A 14357-nucleotide genomic window follows, 5' to 3' on the forward strand; every position below is an offset into this window, starting at 1 on the left:
CCAGTGACCTGGAGTTGGAGAAGCAAATGAGAGGGACATCAAAGAGAGACAGGGCAGTAATAATTGGTGACTTCAACTAATCACACATAGACTGGGTAAATTCACATTCAGGTAATGAAAGAGGGGCCAAATTTCTAAAAATGCTAAATGACTGTGCCTTAGAACAGTTAGTTGCTGAACCAACCAGAGGGATGGCGACCTTGGACCTGGTGCAAGATGTCAGAGTTGCAGAACCATTGGTGAGCAATGACCATAGTGTGATCCAATTCAGCATATATGCGAATGGAGAATTGTCAAGGAAGTCCAACACAGATGCGTTGATTTGCCAGCATGGCTAACAAGTAGAGTCAGGGAAGCTATAAAATGGAAGATGACTTACTTCAGAAAATGGAAGTCCTGCCCAATTGAACAGGAAGGAACATAAAATCTAGCAAAATTAATGCAAGAAAACAATAAGGACCATATAGATAGAAGTGTCATGGGGAATAACAAAAACGTCTCTAAATATATCAGAAGTAGAAAACCTACCAGGAAGGCAGTTGGATCCTTAGATGATAAGGGTGTGAAAGAGATAATTGAGGAAAAGGAGATTGCAGAGAAGCTGAATGAGTTCTTTGCATCTGTCTTCACAGCAGGGGATACTGGTCATATAACCTCTCTGGAACTGAGTTTCTCAGGTGTAGAGGCTGAAGAACCGGGCCAGTTTGAGGTGACAAAGGAAGATGTTCTAAACTGTCTTGAAAAACTAAAAATTGACAAACTGCCAGGGCCAGATGGCATCCACCCAAGAGTTCTGAAGGAATTCAATGTGAAATTGCTGATCTCCTTGCAAAAATATGTAACTTGTCCCTACGAACAGGCTTTGTACCAGAGAACTGGAAAGTAGCCAATGTAACTCCAGTTTTCAAAAGGGGATCCAGGGGGGACCTGGAAAATTACAGGCCAGTCAGCTTGTAATTTGGTGCTGGGTAAATTGATGAAAGCATACAAGGACAAAATTGTTAAACATATTGAAGAAAAGGCTTTGCTGAGGGAGAACCAGCATGGCTTCTGTAAGGGCAAGTCTTGCCTCACTAAATTTTTGAAGTGTCAACAGACATGTGGATAAAGGTGATCCGGTTGACATAGTATACTTGGGCTTTCAAAAAGCTTTTGATAAAGTCCCCCACTAAATAGCAATAGCAATAGCAATAGCACTTACATTTATATACCGCTTTATAGCCGGAGCTCTCTAAGCGGTTTACAATGATTTAGCATATTGCCCCCAACATTCTGGGTTCTTGAGTAAACTTAGTAGGCATGGGATAAGGGGACAGGTTCATGTGTGGATTGGTTGAAGGACAGGGAACAGAGGGTAGGAATACACGGACAGTTTTCACAATGGAGGGAAGTAGGAAGTGGGGTCCCCCAGGAATCGGCACTGGGACCAGTGCTCTTTAACTTGTTCATAAATCATCTAGAAGTTGGTTGGGGTAAGCAGCGAAGTGGTCACATTTGCAGAGGACACTAAACTATTTAGAGTAGTGAAATCCACAAAAGATTGTGAGGAGCTCCAAAAACGATCTCTCCAAACTGGGGGAATGAGTGACAAAATGGCAAATGTGGTTCAATGTAAGCAAGTGCAAAGAGATGCATATTGGGACAAAAAACCCCAACTTCACATATATGCTGATGGGATCAACTTTCTGAAGTCTTGGTTCACTGACATATTAGATCATTCTGCAATATTTCACGCTAAAAGGATGAGAAAGGGTAGCCCCCTGAATTTTCCTAGTCAGAGCAAAAAATGGCATTGATACCAACCATTGAGTGGGTTAAGCCTCTGCTTGTCTCCACTGTCTCTATACCAGGACTGATCTCTGTTTTTTCACAGGATTTCCTAGATGTCCAGTTAATGCATGGTTTTCCTGAATTAGTTCTGACTGTGTCCAATCATTTGCTATCACATTAACAGGGGACCTTCTCAAGTGCCTGACATCCATAGCCTTCCTGGAATACGGCATGATTGGGGTATGTAACAAATGAGGGAGAGTCTTCCCTCAGGTTTTTTCATCCACTGGAATTCCCATACCTGTTTATTCCAGTCTGTATGTCTATTAGCAGGATTTGGGTGTATTTGGGGGTGATCATGAATTAAATCAAATGTCTGGATGTTCTGGGTTTTACCCCATTTAAATGGAACATTGGTACTCACCGTGAAGGCTTCTTCTGGCTGCTGTTGTAGAGGACAACTCCCTGGGTTATCATCCCATGCTTGCTCCAGGGCAGGACGTATGCTAATTAGAAAGCCACAAAAGGAGCCGGATGGTAATCCCACCCAGTTCTTGTAGTCAGCCAAGCTTTGAACGGAAGGAAACCTCAATAACACACATATATGATCAGAAAAGGCAAGTAAACGGAAACAGGTAAACAAACAGGTAAAAAACAGCAGGAAGATAGAGAACCATCCCCCCAGGAGTCTGGGACCGCATAGGGAGGGTCGAGTTGTCCTCGACAACAGCAGCCAGAAGAAGCCTTCACGGTGAGTACCAATGCTCCATTCTCAGCTGCTGTGTGAGGACAACTCCCTGGGGACATACCAAAGCCAGGTGGCCCAGGGTGGGGATCCCAGGCTACTGAGGGGGAAGGACATGTTGCAGAACCCTTCTGCCAAAGGCAGCCTGAGCAGAGTGTATAGTGTCCATCTTGTAGTGCCTGGTGAAGGTGGACGGGGACGCCCACGTGGCCGCTCTGCAGATCTCCTCCCACGGGGCATTGGTGGAGAACGCTGCTGAAGTGGAGGCCACTCTAGTTGAATGAGCTGTGATTCGCATGGGTGGAGGCAAGTGTTGGGTCTCGTATGCCAAGGAGATGCAGGCTCTGATCCAACGACCGATGACAGCTGAGGAGACCTTTTGGCCCATGGAGGCCGGTAGGAAGGAGACAAATAAAGAGTCCGTCGTCCTGAAGGAGGCAGTTCCTTTAGGGTAGGTCTTCAAGCAGCGGCGAACGTCCAACTTATGCCACTCCTTTTCCCTGGGGTGGACAGGATGGGGACAGAAGGAGGGCAGGACCAGGTTTTGAGACCTGTGAAAAATGGAGGCGACCTTAGGAAGAACTGAAGGGTCCGGGATTAAGGTTACTGAATCAGCCGAGAATATACAGAACCTGGGATTGGAGGACAGCGAGGCTAATTCTGAGATCCTTCTGGCCGAGGTGATGGCCACCAGGAAGGCCAACTTCAGGGAGAGTAAGCGTAAGGAAATGGACTTAATCAGTTCAAATGGAGGCTTGTGAAGGACCCGCAAGACTTTGTGGAGGTCCCACGTAGGGAACCTCTGTACTTCAGGAGGGGATGTTAGCGATGCTCCACGAAGGAAACGTTTTAGGTGGGCATGGGACAAGAGAGACTTGCCCTTGAATGGTAGCAAGAGAAGAGCCAAGGCCGAAGCATGCCGCTTGATGGTGTGGGCCTTAAGGCCCTTGCTGAGGCCGTCCTGTAGGAATTGTAGCAGCTCAGGTAGGAAACATGCCCTCGGACTCAGGTGCTTGTTTCTGCACCATCTGAGGAAAACTCCCCAAGTGCACTGGTATATGCGGTGAGTGGAAGAGCGTCTGGAGGCCATCAGGGAGTCTAGAACGCTCTGGGAGTAACCGAAGCCCCCTAGCAGTTCCCGTTCAAGTGCCAGGCGGCAAGCTGGAACCAGGCGGGATCCGGATGGAGTACTGGGCCCTGCGAGAGCAGGTCTGCGGAGACAGGAAGAAGAACTGGAGGCCTGGTTGCGAGGTTCAGGATCTCTGGGAACCATGGCCTGTGGGGCCAATGGGGGGGCCACTAGAATCACCCTGGCCCCCAGGAGCCGAATGCGCCTGAGAAGTCTGGCCAGAAGCGGAACTGGTGGGAAGGCGTAGAGGAGGGTCCTTGGCCAGGGAGCCGTCAGGGCGTCTGTCTGTTCTGCCTGTGGGCACTGGAACCGACTGAAGAACCGTGGAAGCTGGGTGTTGCTGGGAGTGGCAAACAAGTCGACTGGGGAGCTCCAAGTCTTCTGGACAGGAATAGGAAGGCTCTGTGGCTCAGGGCCCATTTGGCTGGGTGGACGTCTTGCCAGCTCAGCCAGTCCCCTTGTACGTTCAGTTCTCCCTTCAGGTGGACTGCTGATAGGGAGGACAGGTGAGATTCGGCCCACTGAAGAAGCAGAACTGCCTCCTGATGGAGGGAGCGAGACCTGGTGCCAACTTGCCGGTTGACGTGTGCTTTTGCCGTCACGTTGTCGGTCTGGACCAGGACATCCTTGCCCCTCAGCACAGGTAGGAAGGCTTGAAGGGCCAAGCGAATCGCACGAAGCTCCATCCAATTCATGCTGTGGCCCGACTCCTCGGGGGACCACTTGCCCTGAGCTGACTGAGAAAGGCAGTGAGCTCCCCATCCCCGAAGGCTCGCGTCCGTAGTGATGAGAATCCGAGGGGGGGTCCAGAAAGGGCTTGCCGGTCTCTAGGTTTCTTTTGCAGAGCCACCAGCGGAGCGAAGAGCGCACTTCTGGAGACAATTGAACCCTCCTGGACGACTTGGAGGCAATGTCCTCCTGGAAGGGGAGGAGGAACCACTGGAGGCAACGAAGATGGAACCTTGCCCAGGGGACAGAGTCGATGGAGGAAACCAGTAGACCCAATAACTGAGCCAGATGAAGGACGCGAGGCCTGCTGGTCGCCAGGGTCTTCAATGTCATAGACCAGATCTTGAGTCTGCGTTCCTCTGGAAGAAACAATCGGTCCCTTTGGGTGTCCAGGACTAGTCCTAAGTGCTGGAGACTGAACATGGGAGACAGGTGGCTCTTGGCGTGGTTGACCTGGAAGCCGTGGGACGTTAGGGCCTCTAGGGTGATCTGGACGTCCCGTTCTGCTTGGTCTCATGATAGCACGAGCAAGTCATCCAAATACACAAAAAGGTGGACCTTTTGCAGGTGGATGTAGGCTACTAGAGGGGCCAGCACCTTTGTGAATGCCCTTGGGGCCGAGGAAAGGCTGAATGGAAGGGCTCGATACTGATAATGTGCTCCCCTGTAACAGAATCTGAGGAGATGACGGGATAGAGGGTGAATAGGAATGTGCAGATAGGCCTCTGTCAGATCCACTGATGCCATCAGGTCCCCGTGTTGTAGGCCTTCTGCGATGGAGCGGAGAGTCTCCATACGGAACCTGCGCTTGCGTACCCACCGGTTTAAGGATTTTAGATTGAGGACTGCCCTGTAGGTGCCGTCCCGCTTGGGCACGGTGAATAAGACTGAATAAAGCCCTTGACGGCGCTCTGGAGGGGGGACCGGTTCTATGGCTGCGATGGCTAACAGGTAGTCTATGGCCTGTTGAAGGATTCTGTGTCTTGTGATGGATCGAGATGTTGGAGTGGGAAGAAACCTGTCTAGTGGGTGGCCTGACAACTCTATTAAATATCCCTCTAAAACTGTTTTCAGGACCCATTTGTCTGTGGTGGACGCCTCCCAGGCATGGTAAAAGTGGGAGAGGCGACCTCCTATCTTTAAAGAGTCACTGTGCTTGACGTGGCTTAAACTGCTGGCCCGGCTGGGCTCTCGAACTGGACTTGGCAGGGAAGTTTCCCTTTGGCCAATTTGTTAGAGGTTGTTGATTTTTACCCACAATAGGTAAAACAGCGGAGCACTAAGGAATGAACACACACTCCAGTTACAGAGTAGGTAGCAGAGGGTGGTTCGGATATTGCAGCTATTTAAAGAAAACACATAGAGATCATTGTATGACTAAACACTAAATATTTATGGGTTAAATACACTTAGATAGGAAAGACCTATCTCTAATCTAAAGGAATACATAGTGGATAGGTAAGGAGAGAGAGATGTTTCCATCTGCTCTCTAGGAGGAAAGGAAGGATTGTGGCTCAGCACAGGAAGTGCTGCAGAGTCAGTTCAGGGGTCATAGAGTAGGGACAGATAGGGAGACCCTGACTCACTGTCTCTACTCCCAATGCCCCTAGTGGTCATTAGGACAGTTGGTGCAAAAGGTCGATGCACTGGAAGTTCATCTCCAACACAATTGGGGCGTCTAAATCTGTTGTCTCGCTCACGGGGGCAAAAGGAGGGGCAAAAGGAACGAAATTGGTGCTGTTGAGGCTGACCCCTACGAAAAGAGCGCCGGCCGCCCCTCCTGGCTGTGCTGGGAAGGGTCATCTTTCTATCCTTGGATTCAATGAGGATGTCCTTAAGGGCTTCATCCCCGAAAAGCTTAGTGGCCGAGAAGAGGACTGCCGCCAAGTTGGCTTTTGATGATGCATCAACCTGCCAGTGGCGGAGCCAAAAGGTTCGCCTAGCAATAACACGTCTAGCTGTAGCCCGGGCCCCGAAACGTACCGCATCCAGGGTGGTGTCAGCAATGTAGGCTTGTGCCTTCTGGAGCTTTAGGGCAATCTGGCGGGACCTGGCTGGATCTGGGGGAGGAGATTGAAGCAACTCATCGGTCCAGAGTAGTGCTGCCCGAGAAATGATAGAGGCAGCTATTGAGGCTCTGATAGAAAGAGATATACAATCGTTATTTCTCTTTAACTGTAATTCGATTCTCTATTCGGCAGGGTCCTTCAGCGTCGACTCTCCATCTCGTGGGAGGATCGCACGAGAGGTCAAAGCTGCGACATGACCATCTACCAGGGGCGTTTGGAGTTGTGCAGCTGCTGAGGGGATGAACGCGTAGTGCTTGTTAGCTAAGGAAGAGACCTTCTTCTGAACCGCTGGTGCTTGTCACTCCTGCTGGAGAACCTCCGAGAAGGTATTTGGCAAGGGAAACAGGAGCTCTGGTGAAGAATGTGTAAGTAATACCAGAGATTCCTTGGAGGGAATAGCCCCAGATTGCAAACCCTCAATAGTGAGACCCAGGGTGCGCATGGCCTTAACAAACAACATGGAAAAATAATCAGATGGAAAAAGGCACTTAAACTGAGGGGGGGATTCCCCCATCCCCGTCTGTCCATCAGACCACTCCCCTTCTTCCCTGGAATCATCCCCCAAGTCCACCAGATCAGGGGATACCCCCCCCCAGAAGGGCTGCCCCAGCTTGGCCCGAGGGGGAATGAGGGGGTGCAGGGACCCTTCCTAGGTGGGTAGGAGACTCTGGACACGAGTCTTCTGAAGAGTGGATTAGAGCAGAGCGTGTGGCAGAGGGTCTGAGATCCCTACGCCCCTTATGCTGCCCCTTGCGGCCCGCCACTTTCTGTGGGATTTCTCATGTGTGGCAGAGTCAGAATCAGAGGAGGAGGAGGAGGGGGAGGGAGATCACCTCCTTCGCTTGTGGCCCTTCCTTCCCCCCTTGTGCTGATGCAGGGCTTGTGAGAGCACATTGCTGATCCAGCTTTTCCAGCTCTCCGGCATCTCTGTCCCTGGGGCTGCAGAGGAGGTGGAAGGGGGAGGGGCCGCTCCCTGGTCTCCTGCCGAAGCCTGCACTATTGGTACAAGCAGAGGGGGGCTATCCAATGGTGAGGCCTGAATTAGAGCCATGGAGAGGGGCTGCCTGCCCTCGGGGGCACCCGTTCCGCCCGTGCCGCTAGGGGACTGCCACCCAAACTCACCCTCCTCGGTCTGTGCGATGCCCTCCTCCTCTCCCGAGGAACCAGTGGCCTCTGAGGATCTGACCGCCGAGAGAAGCTCGAGCACTTGGGCTCTCCTACGCTGCCGCTGGGCCCTCACATGGTCTGCCTCGTCGAGGGCCGAGTCAAAATGGTGCCCTTTGCTCTGCGCACCCGCATGCGCGGCAGCATGCCGGTCTTTCTTTGAGGTGCCCGCCGCCGCAGGGGGGGCGGTGCTGCCGAGGTGCCCTCGCCCAGGGGGGACGCGGTGGTCCTGGGCGCGGCTGTGGTGGGTCTAGTGGCAGCTGCACTCGCAGCAGGGCGGTCCGCCTTTGCCGTTTGCGCCCTTTGCCTCTCCGTGCGTGGTTGGAGGCCCTGAAGGCACGGCTGCTCCATGGGAGAAGGGGAGAGAGAGAGAAAGGTCTGGGCAGCAAGCGGAGAGCGGAGGAAATGAGCGGGGTGAAGTGGGGAGAAAGGCTCAGAATGGGGCCTTTGTAAAAGAAAAATGCCTCTTTTTTCCTTTTTCTTTTTTGAAGAGGGGGGAAGGAGGGGGGCAGTCGAGGAGCCAAACAAGGAGGAAGTAGGCTTAAGCGGAGGAAGGAGCAAGGTAAAACTTATCTGAGGAGGAACGAAGCAAGGCTGAGTATCCTTTCCTGGAGCGTTAGCACTAGCAGGACGAAAAGAACTGGGTTAGGGTTACCATCCGGTTCCTTTTATGGCTTTCTAATTAGCATACGTCCTGCCCTGGAGCGAGCATGGGATGATAACCCAGGGAGTTGTCCTCACACAGCAGCCGAGAAGGATATATTTCTGCCCTCAAACTGGCATGACAAGCTCCAAAAAGCATGCCTGCAAACTGCAACAAATTCAATAATTCTCCCAGATTTCTTAGGAGCATTTCAAGTCTTCTTTGTCCCCCTCAAATTTCCCCAGCTACAGACATATGACTCACAGGACCTCAGAGCCAGTTCTCCACAGTGGTGCAGCCAGGTTGTTGCAGAGTCCATACTTCATGGGGCCCCTGGTATACAGGGTGATTTGGGGGGGGGGGGGGTTAAGCAGAAGCAGCAGCAGCTGCTATGTTATTTGTAAGCACCAAAATTATTCTAGGGCAATTTTCCTGCCAAGCATCCATACATGGAAGGAAGGACGGACAGGTGAAAGAATGGAGGAGAGAGAGAAATAAAATAAAGAGGTGGGGGGGAGGGGGGGAGAGAAAGGAAGGAAGGAAGGAAGGAAGGAAGGAAGGAAGGAAGGAAGGAAGGAAGAAGAAAATGTAAAGACAGACAAGTGGGTGGAAGGGAGGAAGGAGAGAGAAAGACAGACGAGTGGAAGGAAGAAGAGAAAGAAAGAGTCAGATGAAACATTTATTTTGAACGACTCCCCCCCCCGCCCAAAAGTCAACGATTCTCAGATGTGACAGTTTTTTGCTCTGATGTTAGTGTGATTTAGGCTTAATCTTTTTTTTAAAGTCATTAAAAACCAACAGACAGGGGCGTAACTAAGGGGGGGGGCAGGCAGGGCACGTGCCCTGGGCGCCATTGTAGGTGGGCGCCCAAAGTGCCTGCTATGCCCCGCCCCTCGCCCTCAACCACCACAATTTAAAAATAAAAAATAAAATAAAAAATTTTTATCCCCCCCACCACTCCCCATTCAATCCCACTACTGTGGCCAGGGTGGATGGCCTGCCTGCACCCCCACCCTTCGCACAGGCGCCATTCAAGTCCAGGCGCTGGCGGAAGGGCGGGCACTCTCTCATGGGCTGCAGTCCTTCCGGGAGTGCCTCGCCCCTCCTCCACTGGGAGGCCTCCGAGCACTTGCCATTTATTTCAAGCAGCATTTGCACCTGAAAGCATCTATTCCCCTTTCTCTCCCTTCAGAGAGGGAGAGAAAGGAAGAATAGATGCTTTCAGGCAGCAAGCCTGCCTGAAATGAGAGACTGAAGAGCTCGCTCGGGCTCTTTGGAGCTCGAAGCCACGCCCCCTTTGTGCGGATGTCACATGTAAAGGGGCGTGGCCTCAAGCTCCAAAGACCCAGAGTGAGCTCTTCCACGTCAGGCAGTGATGGTGCTTTGGAGGGCTGCAGCTGACCTGAGGAGGACACAGCCAGGACTGGTGAGGGACACGGAGGAGCCCTCAGTCGCAAGTAATCCCATCCTGGTGCCTCCTTCTGCACTCCCCCACCCACCCTTTGCTGGGAAGCTCCACCACAGCCAGCCCTACTGGAGTGACCAGATGCCCCTTGATGCCTTCCCCATACACTCCCTAAGAACAGAACAGTTCAAGTTCCTCTTGAACTTAGGCAAAGCCCCAACGTTCTCTTCTCCCTCCCTTTTCCTTCTGCTGCTCAGGGATGGATGGGTGGGTTTCTTTTTTGTTTCTTGTGGCGAGATAAGCAGGCAGGCTGTGCATTTATTTGCATGAAGTGGTGACTTGCCTAGGAGATAAACTGCTGCTGCTGACTATTGTGATTTGGAGGGGGGCCTACGATTAGCTGTTTGCATAAATGAAGCAAAGGGATTCTCAAAGTGGTGATTTGCCTAGGAGCTAAACTGCTGCTGGTGCCTATTGTGCTTTTGGAGAAGAGCCTTGCTGGGGAGGGGGACTGCGTTCTGGCCTCCTGCTACATACATTAATTACTGTGTGGGGTTACCAACCATCTAAGAAATAATGGTCTGCTCTGTCAGATGTTTGGACAGGGGCCAGGGGCGTAACTTTAATAGGGCCAGGGGAGACAGTTGTCTGGGGGCCCACTGCCTTGGGGGCCCCCCCAAGGCAAGTCACATGACTGACTCCCCCAGCTGCGCACCCACCCGGGCTGCCTTCCGTTGTATTCATCCTCCAAAACTGATGTGAGTCTTAAGACCTGGAGCGACCAGGACAGCATGTATTTGGGGGGGGGGGCGCATTTTAAAATCTTGTCTCTGGGCCCACTCCAACCTTGCTACGCCCCTGACAGGGGCGCAATTTCAGTGCTTGCCCTAGGCGCTGTTTTCCCTAGATACGCCTCTGCCAACAGACTGACCAATTTACTTAAAATTCAGTATACCAGAGTCTCAGTCAGCCTCCATTATCTGTGAGCCAGTTTTCAGAGCTCCCTACCCAGCCATTACCACGTTATGAATGTTTTCTCTTTTTCTCATAGATGGCTATGTTTTTTTGTTTGAGAAGGTGCTCTTGCACAACGGCTACTTCAAAAGGATTTCTGACTTGTTTTCTACGTTTTACAATAGTGGGGGTGCGCAAGACCACCTGTAAAACAAACAAACAAAAAACACAAGAGAAAAAGAACTCTGAGAATAGTTATTGCAACTGCGATTGGGCAGGTGGGCAGAATTGCTAGAACTGAAGAAGGTCGCTGCAGACACAATTTTGTATTTCTGCCACCATTTTATCTTCCAATTTTTCCAATAATTAACAATATTTCCAGATTATATCCAATCCAATATAGGCTTCTGAATACAATACAGAGCATGAATGCTGCTATGCATTTTGGATTTGCCTGTGTGGTATGCCTGTACAGAACACAGGAGGGAAATTTTTAAAAGTTATATTGACCAGAAGTTTACTGCAGGGCACAGGAAACAAGCCTAGCCAATTAGGAAATGAGAGGGGTGGCAGGCAGAACAGACATTTCCCAAAGTCACTCTCAGACAGGTAACCACACCTCCACCTCTCACTTTATCCACCAAGTCTCTCCATACAGTGCAGCATTGCCATTTTCAATACTCTCACAAAGTGCAACTTTTAAAACATGCTTATTTTACATATTAAGGACCAGTTATCATGGGGGAAAACCCATTGTCCATATGAACAACACAATGCTGTTACCTGTAAATCTCTCCCTTGTATGAACTTCTCCCTATCCTATGCGTAGTGAAGCAGGAGTAAATCATCATTTGGAAAACCTCCAGCAGTGGAGGTGGAATCCAGTGTTCCCTTTAAGGCATCTGCATGCACACACACACACTTTTTAAAATGTCCACTCAGTTAATTTTAGATCTTGCTCAGGTTTTATCAGGAAGGCCCCATTCTGAATGCACATGCACACAGATTGCCTTGATACTTCCACCCAAAACTAAACTCATTTCGTGCACAGATGAAAAAATAAATAAATTAGAGAGAACACTGGTGGAGTCCAGAGCAAGCACTGAAGATGACTTTACTCCCTCTTTTCCAGAAACAGGGAGTTGGCCAGAATCTGCAAAATCAGCAGGCTTAGTAGTTTTCTGGCCAATTTAGAACCTAGTCAATTGCACTCACATTGCCTCTCACATGATTCATATTTATGGAGGAGCAATCAGATTCCTACACCACAGAAAACTAGTTGTCAGGAAGAAGGGTTCTTAGCCTAGCCTCCTCGACATGTTAGTTTCCTATGTGCACATTTTGTTTTATTTGGATAAATATTAGCCATGGGTCCTCATCTGCTGTCAAATAGTGCAGCTCTGGCAAAACTTACATCCTAATGAGAACGCCCTCAACCTCTTTGGAGGAATGATACGATATTATGAATCTGATAAATACAAAGAGAGTATTCTGTAGATATTTCGCCCTTCCCTTACGCAGTTTTTCTCACCGCTTCCTCCAGACCCGACAACGACCCTGTTACTTTGATTCACCCGTCTCACCGCCGACCCAACTCCCTTGATTGAGAAAAAACCAGAGTCAGACGAGGCCACGAAAAAGGACTTGCCTATAGCGGTCTTCGTCTCCATAGCAACTATAGTCTCCGCTGGGCGCTTGCTATTGACGTCATCCTTGTGGCCGACTAGAGCACCTTTCCTGTAGAGCGTTTGCAGTGTGCTTCCTAAGGTGGTCTGTTATGGCGGAAGCAAAGGTCAAGGCGGAGGTCCCAGAGCCGCTGGAGATCGAGAACAGGTGGGGCTAGACAGTGCTGTGAGCAGAGCCCGTGGAGTTTTAGATAGGGGAGGAGGAGAGTAGCATGGAGAGCATGGCAAGCGAGCGGGGTAGGGGCAGAGTATCGTGGGATTTCCTAAAATACGGGCGGAGCGGGAGACCACTTTTTGTAAAACTTCTTATCACAGACGTTCTATCTCATAAAATAGTCCTTTAGGCTATTTTGTGAGATAGGAAGAAATGGGTCAGAATTATGCTGGGACCTGTGGGTTTCTTTGGGGCCTTCATGTTCAGAGGAAGTCCACCCGAGATCCAGATGCTGGCGAGTAATACTGAGAGAACGCTATTGTTTTCATGCTCTACCTGTAGATTTCTCAGAAGGATGTGGCTGGCCACCACTGGGAAAAGGATACTGGATTAGATGCTCTTGATCTGATCTGGCAGAGCTGTTTTTATATTCTAATAGTGTTGCACAACCCGATGGAGCCAATGGTAGAATAGTCTCCTCTGCTTAAACACTAAAGAAATGAAAAGAAATATGAATTGAATTAAAAGTAATATGTTGCATGCACTGTCGCCCACTCCCCTAATTTGGAGAGATCCTTTTGGAGCTCCATTTTGGATTTCACTACCCAAAAGAGTTTTGATATCATCTGCCAATTTGGCCACCTTGCTGCTTACCCCTACTTCTAGATCATTTAGGATTAAGTTAAAAGTGACAGATTCCTGGGGGACCCCACTTCTTACTTCCCTCCATTGTAAAAACTTTCCATTTATACCTACCCTCTGTTTCCTGTCCTTCAACCAGTTAGCAATCCACACATATACTTGTCCCCTTATCCCATGACTGCTAAGTTTCCTCAGGAGTGTTTGAGGAGGAACTTTGTCGAAAGCTTTTTGGAAGTCCAGGTAGACTATGTCAACTGGATCACCTTGATCCACACACTTGTTGACACTCTCAAAGAACTCCAAAAGGTTTGTGAGGCAGAAGCTTTGCAGAAGCCATGCTGGTTCTACCCCAGCAGGGCCGGTTCTTCTATGTGCTTTACAATTTTATCCTTGAAGATGCTTTCCACCAATTTGCCTGGAACAGATGTTAAGCTAACCGGCCTGTAATTTCCCAGATCGCCCCTGGATCCCTTCTGAAAACCTGTGTTACATTTGCTACTTTCCAGTCCTCCTGTACAGAGCCAAATTTCAGGGATACGTTATATATTTTAGCAAGGAGGTAGGCAATTTCACATTTGCGTTCTTTGAGGACTCTTGGATGGATGCCATCCGGCCCTGGCGATTTGTTAGTTTTCAGTTTTTCCAGACAGTTTAGAACATCATCTCTTGTCACTACTATCTGACTCAGTTCTTTAGCCTCCATCCCTGAAAACCCTGTTTCAGGAACAGGTATATGCTCAGTATCCTCTGCCATGCAAAGACAGATGCAAATACTCTTAATGCTCGCTCCCAGTTGTAACCAGGCTTTAAGCATATGTAATGAGACCCACAAATTTTAGCTGGCCTCAGTAGCTAACCCAAAATTGTGGTAGCCAATACTCTCCTGTGCAATGTGTGTTTGAAAATAAGTCCTAATGGGCCAATTTCCAGGTATGTATGCATAGTTGCTAATATGTACTTTCCTGGATATAATGAGGTTCTCATTAATCTGCCACCTATGTTTGATTGACCCTTTTGGCAAAGACTATGACTTTAGTCTTGTTGTAATTGATAGTTATGAGTTCACTGTTGCAGTAGGAAGCAAGCACCCTTAGGAGTCACTTTAAACCAATAATGGTAGAAAAAAGAACTGCATCAGCAGCATAAAGAAGGATTGACAGGAGTCTGTTACCCAGTTTAGCAGAATGGCTTGTTAGGCTTTGCATTAATCAATTAAGTGTAGACGTTAGAGTAGGGGCTAAAATACAACCCTGTTTAACTCCTCTAAA

General features: G+C 49.5%; 2 protein-coding genes across 19 annotated transcripts in view; one reads left to right on the plus strand and one right to left on the minus strand.

The window, feature by feature from the left end:
• DZANK1 (double zinc ribbon and ankyrin repeat domains 1) overlaps nt 1-12372 on the minus strand; it is a 213344-nt gene extending 200972 nt beyond the window's left edge. For 10 of the 17 annotated variants that reach the window (XR_008320750.1, XR_008320751.1, XM_053313578.1 and 7 more), the window contains exon 1: nt 12126-12246. The gene's annotated coding sequence lies outside the window, so the exon portion shown is untranslated. Of the gene's footprint in view, nt 1-10673; nt 10813-12022 lie in introns of all 17 variants that reach the window. The other 7 variants (XM_053313573.1, XM_053313567.1, XM_053313572.1 and 4 more) reach the window with 5 other exon arrangements.
• Nucleotides 12255-14357, plus strand: part of POLR3F (RNA polymerase III subunit F) — a 34299-nt gene continuing 32196 nt past the window's right edge. Inside the window, exon 1 of one of the 2 annotated variants that reach the window (XM_053313599.1) lies at nt 12255-12441. In XM_053313599.1, coding sequence (XP_053169574.1) covers nt 12386-12441 — 56 coding nt within the window. In that variant the 5' untranslated portion in view covers nt 12255-12385. The remainder of the gene's footprint in view (nt 12442-14357) is intronic. The other variant, XM_053313598.1, reaches the window with a different exon arrangement.

The sequence above is a fragment of the Hemicordylus capensis genome, chromosome 4, assembly GCF_027244095.1.
Source record: "Hemicordylus capensis ecotype Gifberg chromosome 4, rHemCap1.1.pri, whole genome shotgun sequence".
NCBI lineage: Eukaryota > Metazoa > Chordata > Lepidosauria > Squamata > Cordylidae > Hemicordylus > Hemicordylus capensis.